At 43.5% G+C, this 20960-nt stretch overlaps 1 protein-coding gene across 1 annotated transcript; it reads right to left on the bottom strand.

Moving 5' to 3' along the window:
• Positions 1–1948: 1948 nt before the first annotated feature.
• Positions 1949–16708, bottom strand: LOC310805178 (pikachurin-like; the record flags this gene model as incomplete). Its single annotated transcript, XM_083670758.1, has 23 exons — positions 1949–2100; positions 3001–3104; positions 3265–3348; positions 3744–3884; positions 4031–4106; positions 4512–4535; positions 4908–5088; positions 5422–5538; positions 5809–5920; positions 6154–6397; positions 6536–6661; positions 7050–7239; positions 7378–7522; positions 7682–7782; positions 7875–7975; positions 8069–8347; positions 8888–9054; positions 11825–11960; positions 12262–12379; positions 12532–12558; positions 12786–12872; positions 15756–15865; positions 16603–16708. The coding sequence occupies 23 exons, from the start codon at positions 16706–16708 to the stop codon at positions 1949–1951; spliced, it is 2928 nt and encodes a 975-aa protein (XP_083526884.1).
• Positions 16709–20960: the final 4252 nt, after the last annotated feature.

Raw genomic sequence — 20960 nt, 5'->3', positions numbered from 1 at the left:
CACAAGGCACTCATTTACTATGGCAGTTTGCTTAAGGACACACCGTGACAAGGATTGGATCTCTATATGTACTGTATATTAGCAATGAATGTGTGTGTTTGATCTGCAAGCTTTGGTTTGAAGTCATAACATAAGACTACCTTGTAGAGGATGAGTTGTCAGAGGGGTATGATCCTGGAAAGCAAGGTTCCTTCCTGCTGATAATCTGTTCAGAAGAAGAAGTAGAAAATGGGCACTTCAGTACTGATGGACTAACCTCTCCAAAGGAGCTTTGCAGAAAGATTTGCAGAAAAAAATTCAGAGTGCACTTTCCCCTCTGAAAATGTTTATTATTGATTGTACATCTTGTGTTGAGCCCTGAGTAGAATGTTTTTCAGAGCATATTTCTGAGAAAGGTTAATAATTGTATGACATTCTGTTTTCCTGCTGTGAATCTGTTCGACATGTACAAAAGGGGCACTTCAGTACTGAACACAAGTTGGACTAACTTCTCCAAAGAGGTTAAAATTGCTTTGAAGATTTGCAGAAAAGAAAATATCCATAATGAAACGATTTTCTGAAAACTGAAAACATATTTTTTATTGATTGTACTTCCTGTGTTGAGCCCTGAGTAGGGGGTATTTCAGAGCATATTTCTAAGAAAGGTTTATAATTGTATGGCCTTCTGTTTTCTATAGAGGTATTGTTTCCCTACTGAGGTCACAGAGGATACACAGTTTGATGTAGACCAAACAGTGGCTTTTGAAGGATAAAAGACAGCTTCATTACCACTACAGTGCTTCTTTCTCTGAGGGTATTTTGTGACCAGTTACCAATAAGAATCAGTTATTTCAGTTTTTGAAATTGTGAAGATCAACATAAACACAGACACAGAAATAAGAAAGATTTAATTGAACATTCAGAAATAGAATTCAATTCCAAATGTGTTCTTGTGTATGGACACTCAAATCTGATTCAAATGATATAAATAGACTGCAGACCACAATAATTACTGCAGAAGTACTGCAGACCACAATAATATATACATTGGAAAAAAACATGTGATTTATAATGTTTCCGTTTATTTTTGCAACTAAAGGCACATATTGTGACATGTTACGGCGTTGTGTATTTTTCCACATCCACTCACATCCAGATGTATATTCCTTCCCGGACCTTTCATTCGACAGATACAATACAGGACACTGCAATACAAGATGTTAGCAGTAATAATAACGGTAAATGCTAAGTGGGATGCTTGGGACGACTCAACTCTGACGTCACCCCAACTCTGCCGAAATTGATATTGAAAATGGTTAGGTAAGGGTTATGGTTAGGGTAAGGGTTAGGATCAGGGATGAGGGTTATACTGTAGTTAAGGTTAGGGATAATGCTATAGGGCTAGGGTTTAGGATAGGGTTGTCCCAAGGATCCCACTTAGCATTTACCAATACAGAACTGTGTTTAAGAGATAGTCAGAGGATATTGTTGGAATGGTGATATGTTTATGTGATGAGTATTTGTCTGTTGATTCAGCTGATTATTGTTGTTGCCAAAAGTGAGACAAACCATGTGTACACGGTCTGTAATGATATGGTATGGGAATAAACATCACACCCATAATAGCTATCTAACTATTTTACAAAATCACACATCACGTCAGTTTCAGGCACAGTGAGAATTCTTCCAAAGTCTTTCAAAACAGTGCGAAACATATACAAAAATAAATAATAAAACACGAAGTTGAATATAATGAATATCCATCTTTTGGGATCATCACAGTATTGACAGGCTGCTCACACTAACCCTCCCCCCCCCCCCCCCCCCCCACACACACACATCCATCCTAACCTTAATCTGAACTATGAGAAGGAAAAACTCAAAACTGCAAGATGTCTAGGGCCAACTTCATCTTCATGCCTGCGTGTGGTCCCGCCTCTGAATGAGTCCCTTAGGAAACATGAATCTCTCAGGTATTGCAGGTGTTGATGTTCTTGCCACTGGCTGCTTCCTCCACCAGGGAGAGGTGGTAGTCAGTGGAGAGGGTGAGGTGAGAGATACATCCCACCAGACCCCACATGTACTGACCGTGTGTCTGCAGGCCAATCTCCTTCATACCACCTGCAAGAAACCATTACAGTGAGTATACCTCATCGTCAACATCGTCATCATCATGTCCCGCCCTCCACTTCCACCTAGCCGGTGTCGGTCTCCCTCCCTCTTCCCAGCCTGGGTGTTTTGGTGTTGGCCGTGGCTGACGATAGTTCACGTCATCATCTACACACCTGCGGCTCGTCTCCTCATCACCCTTCTGTGTTTTATACTCCGGTTTTCCGTTCATTCCCCGCCAGTTCGTTATGGTGCTTAGCCCTGTACGTCCCAGCAATTCCACGCCTGTTGTTTTTCCTGGTTTTTGATTCTGTGTGTTTTTGGACTGTGTCTTTGTCTAACCCCGACCGGATTATCTGCTCTTCTTAGGACTGCCTTATCGTGCTTCGACCTCCGTCTGAAAACCCTCTATCGGATTATCTGCCTGTCTGGGACTGCCTTCTCGTGTACTGACCGCTGCCTGATCTACTCGCCTGCCTCCCCTGCCTGCCCAGCTCTCCTGCCCTGTCTGCCCTGCCTGCCCAGCTCTCCTGCCCTGTCTGCCCAGCTCTCCTGCCCTGCCTCCCCTGTCTGCCCAGCTCTCCTGCCCTGTCTGCCCTGCCTGCCCAGCTCTCCTGCCCTGTCTGCTCTGCCTGCCCAGCTCTCCTGCCCTGTCTGCCCTGCCTGCCCGTTTCTCCTGCCCTGTCTGCTCTGCCCACCTGCCTACCCAGTCACCCCGTTACCCTTTCCCTGTTTTGTTCCTTATTAGATATCCATATTATTTTATACCTGTGTCCCGACTCTGTGTGCTGCACTTGGGTTCACTAGTTCTGATACTTGACACATCAAACACAATGATTTACGTCGTCATTGAAATACAGTATTATCATCGCTACCATTATCCCCATCCCCATGACAAAACCACACACTGACCCAGATAAAGCATGGCGTTGGTGTTGAGCTGTCTCATGCTGCCTGGTGACCTCCCTGTGCTGCTCCCATCATGGTCCACAGTCAGCCTGCCAAACTGGCTATCCCTGATGGTGAAACACATGGTGTCACGACACAGCATTCACTCCCATTATCTCAGACGATCACTGTAACTTTGTTCGAGCTGTCAATGGCTGTGTTCATTTCTGGATAATGAATAAAATGCCAAATGCAGTGTTTTTTATAATTCTAAAGAAAATGTGTCACCTGACTGCTTTGACCCAATGCCATCGACCATCGTTGAAGGTTCCATTGATCATTACTCTGGCAACACCGCTTCCAAGATTATAGCTGAATAGAGAAGGTCACATTGAGTAAGCCAAGTACCTGCCCACACACAAGGACACACATGCACCCACACCCACACCCACACCTACATCTACGCACACGCACACGCACACACACAGACACACACACACACACACACACACACACACACACACACACACACACACACACACACACACCTACATCTACAGCCACACTCACACACATACAAGCATGAACGCATGTATGCATGTACGCACACACGCACGCACACACGCACGCACACACACACACACACACACACACACACACACACACACACACACACACACACACACACACACACACACACACACACACACACACACACACACACACACACACACATACACACACAGCTTGCATGGTATATGGCGTACCTAAAGATGAGAGCTCCATCCTTTAAGCCCAGAGAGACAAAGTCACTGTTGGCCTTCAGTGTGTGTCCACGCCATAGCAACAGGCCATCCGAAGCAGAGCTCTTGAAGCGCAGAAACACATGTGTCCTGGAGCCTGACACCCTGTAACAGAGAGAGAGAGAGAGAGAGAGAGAGAGAGGAGGGGGGGACATATCTTATCTTGATTGACTGGAGTGGTTATTAGTAGGCTACATAATAAAAATAGAGAATCCAATCACTGCTAAAAGAGAGGGGGTATTGCACATTACCTCTTTAAAATGTCCCTGTTGTTGTAATTGAGGTAACTTCGTCCAATAAACTGGGGAATCTCAGTTGCCTCTGTGACTGTTAAGGATAGAAATGATTACTGTACTTACCAAGAATGTCCACTAGATGGCACAACAGCTTTTCAAATAGAGAAATTCAAGTACACAACCAGATATCCATAACAACAAACTGATACATCAGCGAGCATTTAGAATGAAAGCTCATACAAATATCAGTAAATAGCCAACCTAAGGTATACCTATTCTGACTTATCATTAGAGTTAAGAGTTCAGGAACTTACAAGAGTCACATGCTGTTATCAATTCATGCATGCTAGCTTGTTTATGACGAGTATGCACCTGAGCAACACGACACACACACACACACACACACACACACACACACACACACACACACACACACACACACACACACACACACACACACACACACACACACACACACACACACACAGTGACTTACGGTTCATGCAGTGAGTCCCACATTCTGCTCAACAATACGAGAGGAGAGGGGAGAGGAGAGAGTAGAAGGACAGAGTGCAGGAGAGATGAGTGTGCATCCACAGGACAGGAGTCACAGACAGGAGACTAATGATCAATGGATCGGCTTAGGAAACCAAACAACACAAAGTGCATGCATTATGTAAAGGAAAGGAAACACTTCAACCTCTGTCAGGAATCATTACCAACGTGTGTCCATCATAGAACAAGAGTTTTTGCATTGCTTCCGTAATTCTTAAAGAACTCTTACCCATTTCACAAACGAGAATCTTTTATTGTACTGTGAGACTTTGTTCTGAACAAAAATGCTGTACAGAAATCTAAAGTAAGGTAAAGCGGTGATGAAATGAGACCTCACCTCGTTGGCAGTGCTTGCCAGCGTACCCCAAAGGGCACTCACACTCATACAGGGTCCCTTTAGGTTGGCATGTACCCATGTTGGCACAGGGGCCGTCCACACAGGGGTGTAGGGAGTTGTCTACGTTCACCCCATCAGAGAGGTCCTCAGGCAGCTGGAGACGGTGCTCATTCACACTGATCTGACCGAGACGGGCAGATGAAGAAGTCAGTGTAAAACAGTCACACCATACGGGCACAAGAGGATGACGGGAGAGCATGAACACCTTACCTACAGTAGCAGAGTACAAAAAGTATAAATGCAAAAGACTGTTATGTCATGAAAGGTCTGTAAATGTATTGTATGTACACTAAATGATACTGATAAGATCACATTTCCCTTCCCTTTGAGGCTGTTCCCTCTATGTACATAAAGTATCAAACATGGGGATACTTATGGGCAGAGGACGCTGGTGGCACATGTGTTTGATACCATTCCTTATTCCGTTCCATGCATTGCAGTGAAACCCTGGTACCTTCTGGATGCTGCCAGTGAAAGGCTGCAGCAGAGCAGCGCTGTTCTTCGTCTGGGTGTAATCTGGGACTCCTCCGATGTACAGGGGGCTGCTGCACCTGATCTGATTGAACACTCCCTGAACAACCAGAGTCAAAACAACTGTAACAATCAGCTCAGTGCTGTTCGCAATTGAGATGAACATTGAGGAACGCCAGTGTCGTCATATTAAGTATTCTTATGGTTTTCAGTTTATGCCGATCATTCTGAGGGGTTAATGATCACTCTTTACTGAAACGGTTTATTTAACCTTTATTAATCCAGGTGAGTCTCATTGAGATAAAAAAAAAAAACTATTTTTCATAACTGATATGTTGATATTCCCAGTTGGCTCTATGCAGTTCAGTACCTCTGCCATCCCATGTGTGGGCATCTGATTGTCCACCTGGACGATGCCCTCTCTGCCCGTCCTAGACACCCGCAGTTCATGCCACTCGTTCAGAGAGAGCCTCTCCTCACTCCTACACACACAGATACAACAGCAATAACAATTGAGAAAAGACTTTCCTCATTCCACCTCTTTGGCTCAAAGGTGTAATGACTCAGTTCTACAGACAGATGGCGGTGTTCTCTCTCTCTCATGGTGTTCATCAGTAAATGAAGGAATAGAAGCTGTATACTATATAGACATACAGTATCTAGCAGAGTACAACAGTGTGCAGGCTTCTGACAACTATCTAAAGAGTGAGCTTGCCTGATCATGGCTGGCCCAGAGCCACAGTCAAATCGGAGCTCCAGGTATCCATCCACCAGTGTGACAGATAGGAAGTCCCTGCTGGCGGAGTCCTGGCTGTAGAGCAGTGTGCCATCAGGGGCCGCAGGCTGGAAGGTCATCTCAAACTCTATGAAGGACAGGTAGTGCTGGAGGGGCCGAGGCCAGGGGGCGCTAGCGTACGACTGCAGAGACGCATTAAAGTGTGGTACTACCAGCAGGAAGCCTGTGGGACAACATAGGGAGAAGGGCTCTCTGTGTGTGTGTGTGTGTGTGTGTGTGTGTGTGTGTGTGTGTGTGTGTGTGTGTGTGTGTGTGTGTGTGTGTGTGTGTGTGTGTGTGTGTGTGTGTGTGTGTTACTCACCCTCCTGGCATAGAGGACCTCTGAAGCCCAGTGGGCAGAGACATATGTACCCATCTGCACGGCTGACAAAGCATGTTCCTCCGTTGGCACAGGTGACCTCTGCACAGACAGTGGTACGGCACTCACCTACAGGGTGAATTACATGCACAAACAACCTTGTCACACACAACAATTATTTATCATTCTGTGTGTGTGTGTGAGAGAGAGTGAGAGAAAGAGAGAAAAACACTTTTTCTTAGACATAATACCGTCTTTTAACAGAATCCAGACTGCTATTGTCTGAGTACCATACGTAGCATTCATCAGAGCCTATTCAAGGAGTGGAACCCAGACTTCTTCCCTGTCTCTCCGAATGAGATGAATGACTACGGATGCCTTCCAGAGACTGCCATAGAAATTAACCTCACCAACGCAACCATAACCAGACAGACACAACTTTGTCTGGCCTCAGCCAAGTGCGTGTGTGTAGACAAGATCTGCTGTTTGTCTCCATCTACACAGATGACAGACTCACCCACATCCGCTCCACTTAGGGATTGTCCCATTGGCCAGGGCCTCATGTCTATCACCCTGCTATTGACGTTGAGCTTCTGGATACACCCCTGAAACCCTCGATTGGTCCCTGCAGTGTTGACCAGCCAATAAACATTAGGGGATCCGCCCATGTAGAGAGGGGTTCGGAATGTGATCTTAGTGTAATCTCCCTGCAGAGAGGACAGAAACCCAGAGACAGACAGTCAAATAGGACTATTACAGTATGTTCAGTATGTATTCATACAAATGCGACTCCAGTACTGTACGTGGTCTTCTGTGATGTGATTGATGGTTTGAACACGGCTCACCTGTGATTCTCCTGTGACAGGTGTGTCATTGTCCAGTGTCAGCCAGCCACTCAAACCCTCTCTGGAGATGACGACACGGTGCCACTGTCCCAGTGTCACCTGACTCCTACTCACAATCTGGGCACTGCCTGTGCCACAGTTAAACCTGCACAGATAGATAGAGAGAGAGAGAGAGGAGAGAGAGAGAGAGACAGAGAGAGAGAGAGAGAGGAAAAAGGTGAGAGATACAATGTGACTAACTGACTGACTGACTGACTGACTGACTGACTGACTGACTGACTGACTGACATCACCAGGTACCCACCTGAAGTGGAGTTTCCCATGTATGACAGCCAGGGAGGTGTAGTCCCCAGACCCATATTCACTCGCCCCACAGAACAGTAGCAGGCCGTTCTCAGACTCAGCCTGAGGAGACAGGAGACAGGAGACAGGACTGAGCACCCCTCCTACTCTGCAATGTACAGTAGCACCACTGACCCAGCCCCTCAGCCTTTTACCTTAAACTCCAGCATGATCTCAAAGGAGTCATAGGAGTTCTTCAGAGGTTCAAAGACTATATGGGAGAAGCCGTACAACTTTGGATACTGCACCACCACAGCTAGAGGACAAAGAACAGAGCAACAAGCAATGAAAATCAAATTCAGGGACTGCATCAAGTAAATGGAGACTACAGTGTCTACCTCTGGCCTACCCTGAGAGCAGGCATCCCCTCCTCGACCTAGAGCACAGTAGCAGCGTGAGCCCCCACTCTGGTAGTCATCGACGCAGACACTTTTGGGGGGGCAGACGGCGTCCTCACATGACAGGTCATAAAGCCCCCTCACCTGACCCCTCCACTGGGTCCTGGGGTTGGAAGGGGCAGAGGAGAGGGCAAGAACCAGGGGGGAGTGGACAATAACTGGGGCTGAGCTAGGGGAGACAGGGCTGGTGGTGTTGGTAGGCGGGGGGGTGACTAGCATGCTAATAGAGTCTGGAGACAAGGTTACGGTCGCTGGGCTAGTGGTAGAGGGATTGTTAGTGGGAATGGCTGAGGGAGAGATGGGTATTGTAGTCTTGCTGACAATAACAATGGGACCAGAAACAGAGGTGGTCACTTCTCCCCCCATCAGTGGAATAGGACCATGCGTCCTGGACATCAGATGACCTCTTCTGGAGAGAAATGGCTGGAGCAAATAAAGGAGAACATCATCATGGAGCGGGTAAACTTGGAATATAAACACATGTGTTATATACAGTAACACCAGGTCATTTACCTCCTGAATGTGGACACCATAACCAGAATCATAATCAGAAACCTCCTGGTCATTAACATAAAGGTTGCTGGGGTAATCCTGATCCAAGTTCCCACTGCCTCCTTCCTGCCCACCTGACACAGAACAGAATGATCCACAATTCTTTGACAAGCTGTTTTGTATTTTGTATACAATATTGTTCATGAAGAAGTTTTTAAAGCATGAATTAATGGACCCCCCCCCCCCACCAAACCCCATCCCCCCACCCCAGCACTCACTGAGGGTCCATGCAGGGTCACTGAGGGTGCTGGGTGGGCTTGTTCCATAGGCGTTGACTGCCTGGACAGCAAACTGGTACTGGGTGCCAGGGTCCAGTCCTCTCAGAACCACAGAGCTGCTTCCTACTGGGTCCTGTATGACCGTCCACTCAGTGTCCAGCTCTGGTCTGGGGGAGGAGTCAGAGAGTGATCTAACCATGTACAGTATGTACAGTACAGCCTACCACGAACATAGCCAGTTAAACACAAGAACTGAGTTATCAATATTTCATGACAATATGAAGTTTAGGACAAATAGGTGACGGATAAGATAATGACTCTCTCTCACGCCGTACTGATCATGTATAATAATGTGAACACATCCATTTACACACCTAGATCAATATCTCAACAAAAGCACTTATGATAGGGTGATGGATAAGGTAGGTACTCTCCCTATACATACACATCAGGGGAGGCTGATGGAGGCAGAAATCGGAGGACAGGCTCATTGTAATGCATGGAACACATCATGTTGGATACACATCACTGTATACAACATCCTGGTATTGTACAACCTCCAGGTATGTGTGAGTCTGATGTACAGGTACTTTCAGAGCCTCATTTTGCCCTTGCTGAGCCTCATTTTACCCTTGCTGAGCCTCATTTTACCCTGGCTGAGCCTCATTTTACCTTGCTGAGATGGTGTGAAACATTACTATAGAGTCATGAGTCATCAAGGTCTTCGCAGCATGTCAGTGAAACTCACTAAGCTCAGCGAAATACAGACAAGTGAACTCTGGTTTGCTCTGCCCTTGTCAAAATCTAGAGGTATGTCGACAAATCCACACGGACTACTCCCCACTGTCCAACCTTCTAACCTACAGTAAAGAATTATACCAGACTCAGAGCTCACTGGCACTAGCACAATCAGAGGTCAGAGAAATAAAATATTTAGTAGCATCACCGTATCAGAGTATCACCAATACATCCTCCGAAATGTAAATGTTCACAAAACAAACAGGTGTATACAGGCTTACAGTTGGTTCTTGACACATGAATGAATGAATGAATCAACAATGACACTGACACATGTAGGATTGTTTACACAAAACAGAGTGAGAACAATCTGGACTCTGAGGGTCTTATTCAGTGACAGTTGAGAGGACAACTGTGGGGCCTAAAGGAGAATACTGTCAGTCACACAACACAAGAGCCATTTTATGATGGGTCCTGTGCTGGGTGCTATGAGAGAGGAGAATTTTCCTTCTGCCTTAGTCATCATGACATCAACCTCTCTCGCTCTTTCTGGTCATCTAATTGCACATAGATGGTGCCAGTATCACTCTTCTATCCACCACAGATCAGATTCAAGACAGATAAACTGTCCTTTCATTTTGTCTGGACTCAGACACATCTTCTTTCTCTCATCGCGGTGTGTGGTCTATGTCTGGATATCACAGACATGCTGTAGGGCTATTCTGGCAGCTCTATAGAATAGGAAAATAAAACACTGAAGAATAGATGACGGGTCAAACATAAGACATCCATTTATTCCCAATGATTACTTCTAACAGTTATGGACATGATCGAACGAACTCAACACAAGTGGTCACATGACCAACTAACACAAGTTAACATTACGTTATATCTGACTCCAAAATATATTTCATGATTAATAATGATTGATAATGCTTTGTCATCCCTGTGTGACAGACAATCGATCATATCGGATCCTAGATTCCATTAAGAATACCCAAAATGCTATTTTTACCATGCCCTCAAATTAAGATAAATCGGATTGCGAGGAGTTTAAGCTCAGGCCAATATCTGAACCTGATGACTCACTCTACGTGTAGTTAAAGACGCATGTGAACATTAGACATTAAATGGGAGAACCTGGTCACGATTATGTCGTGCTGTATTAACAGAACCTTTACCTAGCGCACAACATCACATTAATGCACATAGGAATAATCCGAATAGAGTATCACCAAAATTGAACAGTTTCAAAGCAACATATGACTGTAAGTTTTAACCATACGTTAACGTGCGTCAAGGACAACACAAGGGAGAATGGTGCCCGTGACGGGCTTAACCCAAAACTCCAAGAATATCTAGCTGTCCCTCTCCTTAAATATCACTCCAAACAAAGGACAAAGTGTGAGATACATTACAATCGCAAAGGAATGGCGAGGGTGCGATTTCTTCAGACACATTACAATCGCAAAGGAATTGACAAATGGTGAGGGTGCGACTTCTTCAGGATGTCCGCCAGGCTCATTCAACTGTAAATAGTTATACACATTGAAATCAAGGCTGGCGCCACCAAAATCCATCTACAGTTCTTTAGACAAGCCATTCATTACTATAATAAAAATCCTCACATGGCATCATTCATTCGGTCAGTCCCAACACGCTAACAACCGCACTGTCCCATTCAACTCCATCTCAGAACATAAGTTAGATATTTTGAGCCCAAAAAGAAAGGAAATTCGATTGAGCTCCATAACTCTAAATCTCACCTATGCACTAACAGGGTTTTTCAGCACACGCGGCCGCGTGTCTTATATATTTACTAATTAACTTTCCTTTAAATCCTCATTCCTATAAATCAAGACGATCATCTTCATTGAGCTGTCTAGCTTTCATAACTCCCCTGCCAAAGCATTGTGGTGTCTGTGTGACATCTTTTTTTTATTTTTTAAACTGATGTGAACCTCTTCCAAAACCCATTCTCACGGATATTTCTTATTACTATTACCAGATTGTTTTCCCTCTGTTGCCTTTGTTAATCAAACCTCATTTTCTGGCAAGCTGTCCGTAAGACCAGCTGTTATTAGTCAAAGTCGTTTAAAAGATCATTTATATGCAGCATCATAAACACTCAAAACAAGCAATGAACCAATCCAACGCTTTCTAAGTGCAAGAACATAAAGTGCAACAGAAATAGTTTACCTGATATAAGACACGAGGAAATGAAGGACAGGTGCGCTGCCCTCTCTCTCACTCTGTCTCCATGACAACCCAGTTTCAGTGTCCGAAACAGCTTCTACCCTTGGCTGTGAGGGGGCCGAGGGAGCCATGCACATCTCTATTGGCGATGGGGGTGGTGGCAGACACAAAAACAACCAAAGATGTGCCATTTTGTCTCTACATTATTTCTATGTCCATGTTAGAAGAGCAAGCGTGGGTGCAATCAGAGGGCAGTAGAGCAAGGGTTTCATGGGGCATGAATACTCCCCACACCCCCACCTATAAACCCTTCCTCAGTGTGAACTCAACATGCAGTGGGCTGACTGGTTTCTGGGCTGATTGTTTTCTGACTGTTTTCTCTCATACAGGCAGACCAGGATGGTCAAAGGCTCTAGCATACCCATGGATTCTCCTCTCACCTGGAGGGAAGGTGCTGATTCTCCGTGGCACGCTGGGTCGACCCTCTCCTGCCCATCCATACGCACCCACACTGAACCCATACTGAACTGCAGTCTTCAGACTGCCAATCTCTACATTCTTACAGTGACAGGAATATACAATACAATATAATTAAATGAGCACAATATGAAGATGTATGTGTATCTATCAATGATAGCAGTTCAATGGTAACTATCAGTTGAAGACACAATAATGATTAAACAATAAACAATGCTTCTTAATGCACTTACAAAAGCTGTCTGTCCATCAAACTTCACCTGAAGGTAAATGGGGAAAAGAGGAGGTGGTCTGATGAAAATGTCAAAGGTAAGCAGGGTAACAAAAATATTTCACATTACTGTAAATCTTTTCTTGGCTCATAGAAATACATACGAATATCCACAGGTTGTATGACAGTCACCATATTTTCATGAGGGTTCAGATTGTAATTTATTTTTTTTGTATAGATAGAGGCATAGATGTGCATTGTTAAAGTAGAGCTCACAGCAGCTAGCATGTCCAGGCTGAGAGGGACATTCACTGCCACTGCTGAGGTTGCTGGGTAATCATTTGTCATCTCGGTGTAGAACACCTACAGAACAACACAAAGAGACACAAAGATGCACAATGTGTGTACACACGCATAGATGAGACATACTGCACACACAGTATGCACAGTAAGGTTTTGGTGATCAAAACCTGATGAATTCAATAGAAAAACATGCTTATGCCATGCTATAAATTGATAATATCTCTCTATCAGACTCAGGTTATCTTTTACTTTATTGTGATACTCAAAAGGCAACGTGGTCTCAGGGACTAGGGGTTTCAGTCTACAGTAGCAGAGGATGACGGACAACAGAGTCTATGAGAGAGACAGACACAACACAGACGCATTTAAACTCATCTGAGAGCAGACTGCTGAATCTCTCTGGGTTCTGAACTGACTTAGCTCATCGTTTAGCAATGTGACGCAGGACCTCATTACAATTGTCTGAGCTGAAACACAACATGTTGTTATGGTAGAGCAATTACAGCAGCTTGCTGAACCACAGCAAGATTTGGTTACTGCCATGCTGAACAATATCTTTGCCACTTAGGCTTTTATAAAGACAGTTAAACGAGAGAACAGAGCTGGGAATGAGACAAAGGCCAAGGACAACTGCATCAAAGAGCTGCTATTAAAAATAACTCAAGGCCTCTCGTCTGTTCAAAAGAATAACCGTCACAATGCTACCTGTACCAGCTACAGTTAGCGTTTTTATTTTATTCATTTAACCTTTATTTCAGCAAGGAGTCCCATTGAGACCAAGGTCTCTTTTATAAGCGGGCATTGCATACACACCGTTTACAACCATGCATAATACAAATGCAAAATTACATTATAAAACACAATCAAGAAAAACAAACACATTTTTCAACGAAGAGGTCCTCAATCAAAACCAGAGCAACCAACTGAAATGTTCTCTGCAGATTGTTCCAGCAGTGAGGTGGAAGAGGATTTACCCAATTTGGAGGAGCGCCGAGGAACCTCAAGAGTTAACTAACTCTGAGAACGAGCTAGGGTTAGGGTTAGGGTAATTGATGTTCTTGAATTTCAATTATGAGGTTAGGTAAGCCAGGAGTTTATGCAGTAGGGCTTTATACACAAAAAGGGAGTAATGAAGAGATCTACGGGACTTTAACGAGGTCCAGTCAACATTTTGATAAAGTATGCAATGATGAGTATTAAAACTATCACCTGTGATAAAGCAAAGGGCGCTATGGTAGATGGCATTCAAAGCATCTCACCGACTGCTCTATCATTCCCCACCTCTCTCTCCTTGCACATCAACAATGTGTTTAAGAGGGCAGCAAGAGTCTCATGTGTCTAATTGGATTGAACTGTACATCTTCTGTCTTCCCTCCTAACATCCTATCTGAGCTTGTGTGGGTTGGCAGCTGGCACAGTACAATGTTGCTGACCTTTGAACCCTCCCCAGGGTAATCTGCTGGAGGGAATTTAAAGCACATGTTTTACCCCCTGCTTTCAAAAGTGACAAGATGACCTCCTTCATTAAATCATTATACCTAACTTAACTCTAGTTGGAGTGATAGTTTTCATATTTTTAGAGTCAATCAATGTTCAGTTTTATGTTTCCTCTCAAAACAAGAGTTACCTGTCGACAGAAAAAGCATTTTCAACCAGTATTCCGTTGAATTACCTAAAAGATCATTTTTATTCCTCATTTTTTATATTTTGCATTTTTCTCCTCATTAAACCAGTAGATATGACAACACATGACAGGCCTTGCTAAATCATGCCATTATATACAATACAAGTCACTTGTGAACAAAGCATCTGCAAAGCAAAAGACAGACTGGTTCTTAAAACTCACTGGTACTTCAGATTAGACGGCTCTCTGACACACCAGACCACTCACGTTCACAGTCCCAATCACTTTATAGATGTCCCATGAGAGGGACTGACTGGGGGCAAGATGACTTTGACAGAATGACAAAATCACTACACGACTTCACTAAGCTGTCATCTGGAACTCTAGACATGGATCATTAATTCCATCATTTCCTACCAAGCTCAGGGGCCTTGTCACAACGCTACATCACACAACTATTAGTCTGAATAAATGACTTGACGGTAATTAAAAACAAAACAAACAGAAATCAAGTTTTCCCTGGAGAGACTCTGACTTTGTTCCAGGACTAATCATTTGTAACAGCAGTATGTGTGTGTGGTTTGTAGTATGTGTGTGTGGTTTGTAGTGTGGGAAGCTCTCATTCGTACACATTCACAACACAATGGGGTTCCTGTCTACCAGGAGATTTCATTTGGACCAAATTCAATTAGAAACAAACTATTTGTGTGTGTTAGGGAAAGGGTAGATATATGGGTCAGCCACTGCTCATGAGAACTTCACTAGTAACTGCACTAAGAATCACTGTGAAAGGATATTAACATTGTACTGCCACAGTGCAGTGGTGTAGGTGTAAAGTTAGTTCAATTACACCCTGTCACAGTGAGGTATGGCCCAACTGTACCATACCTAAGTCAGTATTACCTTACAGTAGAGTTAGTCTCTATGACCTTACAGTAGAGTTGGTCTGTATGACCTTACAGTAGAGTTGGTCTGTATTACCTTACAGTAGAGTTAGTCTGTATTACCTTACAGTAGAGTTAGTCTATATTACCTTACAGTAGAGTTAGTCTGTATTACCTTACAGTAGAGTTAGTCTGTATTACCTTACAGTAGAGTTGGTCTGTATTACCTTACAGTAGAGTTAGTCTGTATTACCTTACAGTAGAGTTAGTCTGTATTACCTTACAGTAGAGTTGGTCTGTATTACCTTACAGTAGAGTTAGTCTGTATTACCTTACAGTAGAGTTGGTCTGTATTACCTTACAGTAGAGTTGGTCTGTATTACCTTACAGTAGAGTTGGTCTGTATGACCTTACAGTAGAGTTGGTCTGTATTACCTTGTAGCCTGTGACAGTGCTGACGTGTCTCCAGGGGATTCTCCATTTGACCCTCACAGCAGTGCAGTTGATGGTCTGCAGCTCAATGTCCAGAGGAGGACCTAAACGCTCTGCAGGACCAAACACTAGGGTTACTCGTCTTCAATGATATGATAGGAGGATGACCCTGTAGGACCATTCATTACCAAACAGAGCCTGTTGACTGGTACCTGAACTTGTTGATGCCTTTGTTGACTTTCATGACATTTTACTTTTGCAATGACTTGTGTTATTTCACCAACTCTGTCTCAATATTTCATCTGCAGACAGTGTCTCAAGCCTCAGCGATCACAGCCTTGGGTCTAAACTGCTCTGGTGACAATACTGCTGTCCAACCCATTGAGCAGCTGTGATGACAGGACAGCAGCTCACATCCTTCTCCAGAGGCATCTACCATTTACAGTACACCTTATTCAAAGCACTGCAAGGCAGTCTGTCTAATGAACTAGCTACGACCAGCCATTCGAATAGAAAATAAGGCTACTGAAGGAAATGTCATTATGAAAAATTGCAAGAGCGAAGTTATGTGATTGAAGTGATTCAAAATAAGTGAAGCATGCATTCATTCCAACAATCAACAATCGGCACTGGAAGGCAGCTCTAAATCGCGGTCTATACATAACAGTAACATGCTGGGTGGAAACGTTGCCTATAACACTAAGTGCAAAATGTGTCAAGTTAAAATAGTTTCACAAGTAATGATGTTCTATTAATATCTACTACTTCTACTAATATCTACTATTAATATCTACTTCTAAATTTCTGAATTTACAATAGCCAAGCAAGTGAGGGTATGAACATGACTTACCTGATCCTCTGACATACGTCCTCTTATTTGCATACGATATTTTGATGGTGCATATCAACACCAACAGAATAATACTCATACATATCTTTTGACCCAATACATCCATATCTTATCCAAACCCACAACTGGATGTAAACTGTAAACGTCGATCAAAAAGTTTGGTCGGATGGAATCATAACAAGTTGTGAGCTCCGTTGTTTACGCAGTCTAGTGTCCCACACGGAATATATGGTGCAGGTGATATAATCTTTCCACCAGCATCAGCAGCGTTCGGATAAAGACACTGAGAAGCCTCCTCCTTCACAGCGTCCCGGGACGTTTAAACTAATCGGCGGGAATCATCTATACTGCCTGTTCAGTATGGGCGTGTACACCGAACTTAACCGCGTGGTTTGAGCTAGTGGTACAGTTCACTGTGGCCTTTTCTCCTCCTGTACAGCGTTTCGACTGGCAAGAGAACCTGCTGTACACTGTGCAGTGAGACGATGAATGCGGCTCGTGAGTTAAGAGGATAAAGCATTGCAAATTAGCTAAATGGAGTCTTGTAAGGCAACTGAACTATAACCTTGACAATTCATTCCCAAGCCAGTGTTCTCAACCCGTGAAAAAGACATTGGTTGAATGGCTCAATGATATGTTTTATGTGTGGAGCCATCCCCATGCCCTGGCTGCCTCTGCTAAAGTCGGTATTCATGCAGCTGTCAGGGCCATCATGAAGTGGCATGACATTACATCAGTTTCATGTTAATGTATATAAACTATCATGGCACTACCTGCAGAAAACCTTCCATATAGTCATACAGCATGTACAGTATGTCATGATGTTTCCACTATTATGCAGATTATGAAAGGTTATGCAAAGAGACATGACCAAGATGTGCTGCAGCTGCATCTTCACAGAGACCAGAGACCATGCAGGTGACCAACAGAAGAACTTTGGGAGGTGAGTGGTCAGCACAACCGGCCTCACCTGAGTGTCTGTGAAGACTTCAAGAGATTTGTCAGGATTTTTAGTCATTACAACTAAACGTATGATGAATCATTATAGAGAGGTGCAGTTGCATAATAACTCCAAACATAAAGCAATAATAACCTGACAAGTTATCGTTGATTGGCAGAGGGGAGTAGAATCATTGGTTTAACCCGACCTCTTGCCATGGCAGAAGACCATAGCCCATAGGCTAGATAGGCCTATATGGACACTAATTCACTGAACCATGAGTGCAAAAACTAAAAAAAACATTGTTTTGATCAAATCAAATATCACCCAGTGCTTTTTGGTAGAGATAACAGACCCTGAGGTATAAGCTTCTTTACCAGCCGATTCCCAGAAGGACACAGTCTTTTAAAGAACAATGTCTTGATAAAGGGTGTACATCTCTCCTGTCTGTACATGTGCAGCAGAGTGCCTTTCTATCTGACTTCATATCGTTGTCTGGTATCAAGTCTTATCTGATTTCCCGCTATTAATCAATATGCATTTACTGGATTCTTAGAACCCAGGGCTTGTAGTGACATTTACCCACTAAGCCCTTGGATCAGCAAGCCAGTATTGCATTTTACTTTTGATATTTTTTCCAGCACATTTGTTTTCAATTCATAAACTTATAAGTCAACTTCCTCCTACTCCAGTGTGGCCAGGCTCCAGGGGAAGATGATAGAGACTATTTCAGAAGGGAAACTTGTCTCACAAAAATGTAATTTATAGCTTTTTTCCCTAAACACAAATATTTAAAATATTGATACAAATTGCAGGCTAGTGTATTTGGTAAAAGTTGAAAGCTGGAATAGCTGTTATGCTGTCAAACTGATCCAAGACTGCAATTGTATAGCTTATATTCTATTGTCCAGGGATTTGATGATACTTGGGGGAAACTACTGTATTCTACTGTATCTCAGAATGTAAGTGGATGATTCTTTTTAAGGATCACTTTGAATCACAAAGTTGATAATACTGACTGCTCACTTAGTATGTGTTTTGCAACTGAATACATTCACTACACATGCTACTGTATGCATTGAATAAAATACTGCTTGGAGGGTTAAAGTTGTAGAAGGGAGTCACCTAGTGGTAAGTTCACTTAGAATACATGCCTCATTACTAAAGTTAGAAAGAGTAAACTTTGGAGGACTACATTTGTGTTAGATCATTTGGTCAGTGGATACATATTAAGCACCAAAGATATTCATGGCTGTGGAATTGGAGATGGTGTTCTCATATTGCACACTCCGTTTTTTCTATTTTAGGTATTTGAATGACAAATTTAGGATCTGGAACTCATAGCTCTAGGCAACTCAAAAACATTCCATCTCTGTTACCCATACTCTGACCCAGGCTTTAACTCCCCCTCAACCTTGAACAAGAACCAAAAGGTTATGGACCCTTTTCAAATAAAGGCCAAGTTATGCAGACACACATTACACACACACACACACACACACACACACACACACACACACACACACACACACACACACACACACACACACACACACACACACACACACTCACTCACACGTTTGTACACACACACACACTTACATACACATCACACAGCCAAACACACATGTATAGCATAAACTTTCAACAACTTTCATCACACTGTTTCAGAAAAAAGGACAGAGCTAAAACAATCTTTGTGCGTGATGTTTTATGACCATATGCACAGAGGACAGTTCAGTCGTGTAACAGGAGATGATTGTGATGCCTTGTTGTTTATCTCCACCTAGTGGACCCTGGAGGTAAACACTTCACACTGGGCAGATATGTACTGTAGCTGAGCAGTTGTTGGTGGTCTGGAGTGGGCCTCTACAGCTGTAAATAATGTCCTGACACGTGTGTGATCACTCCTGTGTCTCTGACCCCTGACCCCTGAAAGCTTAGCTTTTCCACCTGGTGGAAAGCTGCTCTTGATCTCATATCACCTCCTTCAGACTGGCACAAAGCATACTCACTCACCCAGTCCCCCAGTAAAGTATTACAACCTCAACCTTACCACACACTCACTCAGTCACTCACTCACACACACACACACACACACACACACACACACACACACACACACACACACACACACACACACACACTCATACATATACACACACACACACACACACACACACACACACACACACACACACACACATACACACACACGCGCACACACACACAAACACACTCAGACATCCTTATTGAAAAACAACTCCTTATATTTTCAAGGGCACTTTCAGAAAAGGACACGGGTTGTTGCTGTAAGCTGTTACTCATTTCCTGCAGCCTTTAAGGAGATCAAGTATTTCACACTAATTTCGCGCACACCACATTTACATCATAACTTTGTTGTACAGTTTATTTATGTATGCAGTAGCTGTATAAAAACACTGTCACATTCAATTATACACAAGTGAATGAGTTTCCAATTCAGGTACATCTGACAAATATTTGTCTTTCAGATTTGAGATATAGACTTGTTTTCCAGTATTTTTGCTGATCTATAATGATCATTTAGATGAACTTTGGAAATAACTCTGGCCATTGCATGCTTTATAATTTTCTCAGGCTTTAGTAAGTCACTATCCAATGAGGTATGTCTTCACGTCACTGGAAACAGCGCCAACAAGTCCAACTGATTCTAGCTGCTGCTCATTTTGCTCACTTAAGCACATCTGGGGTGTATTACCACTAAGCAGGCCCTCTTACCATCAATTCAACTCAAACATCACACTCACACACACACACACACACACACACACACACACACACACACACAAACACACAAACACACAAACACACACACAAACCAAGGCCACTCAGCGATTGTTTTTCAAGTTCACTTTACATTGACCAAAGACAGACATCCATGCCAAAACCTCCCTGTGGATGATGGTGATGGTTAGTACAGTATATTTAAGTTTAGACATGCTACACTCCTGTATGTGAGATGTGGTGACATGGTACAGTACATTGAGATATACATATACAACAGGAGGCTGAGGCAAATGGTCACAGCATAAAAGAAGAGGCATGTTCTCTGTAGAAACTGGCTATATCATGTACGATTCACATTTATCGTAGCACCTGGCTTATAATATGGTTCACATTTTCTCTGAATCTGTGAGAGACAGTGAGAGGTAAAGAAAAGGTTATCAAAAGTCAATAGAGAGAACAGGTGATATACTCAAGGACAGTAGCCGTTCAGTCTCGACATCAATCCAGTACTGTAGGTGTGTCGTTGCACATTGTTCACTGCCAGATATGAAAAGGAAGAGTCGAGATAAGATACTGCCATTTATCAATGTTGCCCACCCCTGCATAGTCTGCAAGCCACTCTCCTGTCACCTCAAGCGGGTTTCTCCTC

The sequence above is a fragment of the Argentina silus genome, assembly GCF_951799395.1.
Source record: "Argentina silus genome assembly, chromosome: 5".
In the NCBI taxonomy this organism is placed as follows: Eukaryota; Metazoa; Chordata; class Actinopteri; order Argentiniformes; family Argentinidae; genus Argentina; species Argentina silus.
Note: the sequence above shows the minus strand (reverse complement) of the source record. Positions and strands in the feature narration are given on the sequence as shown.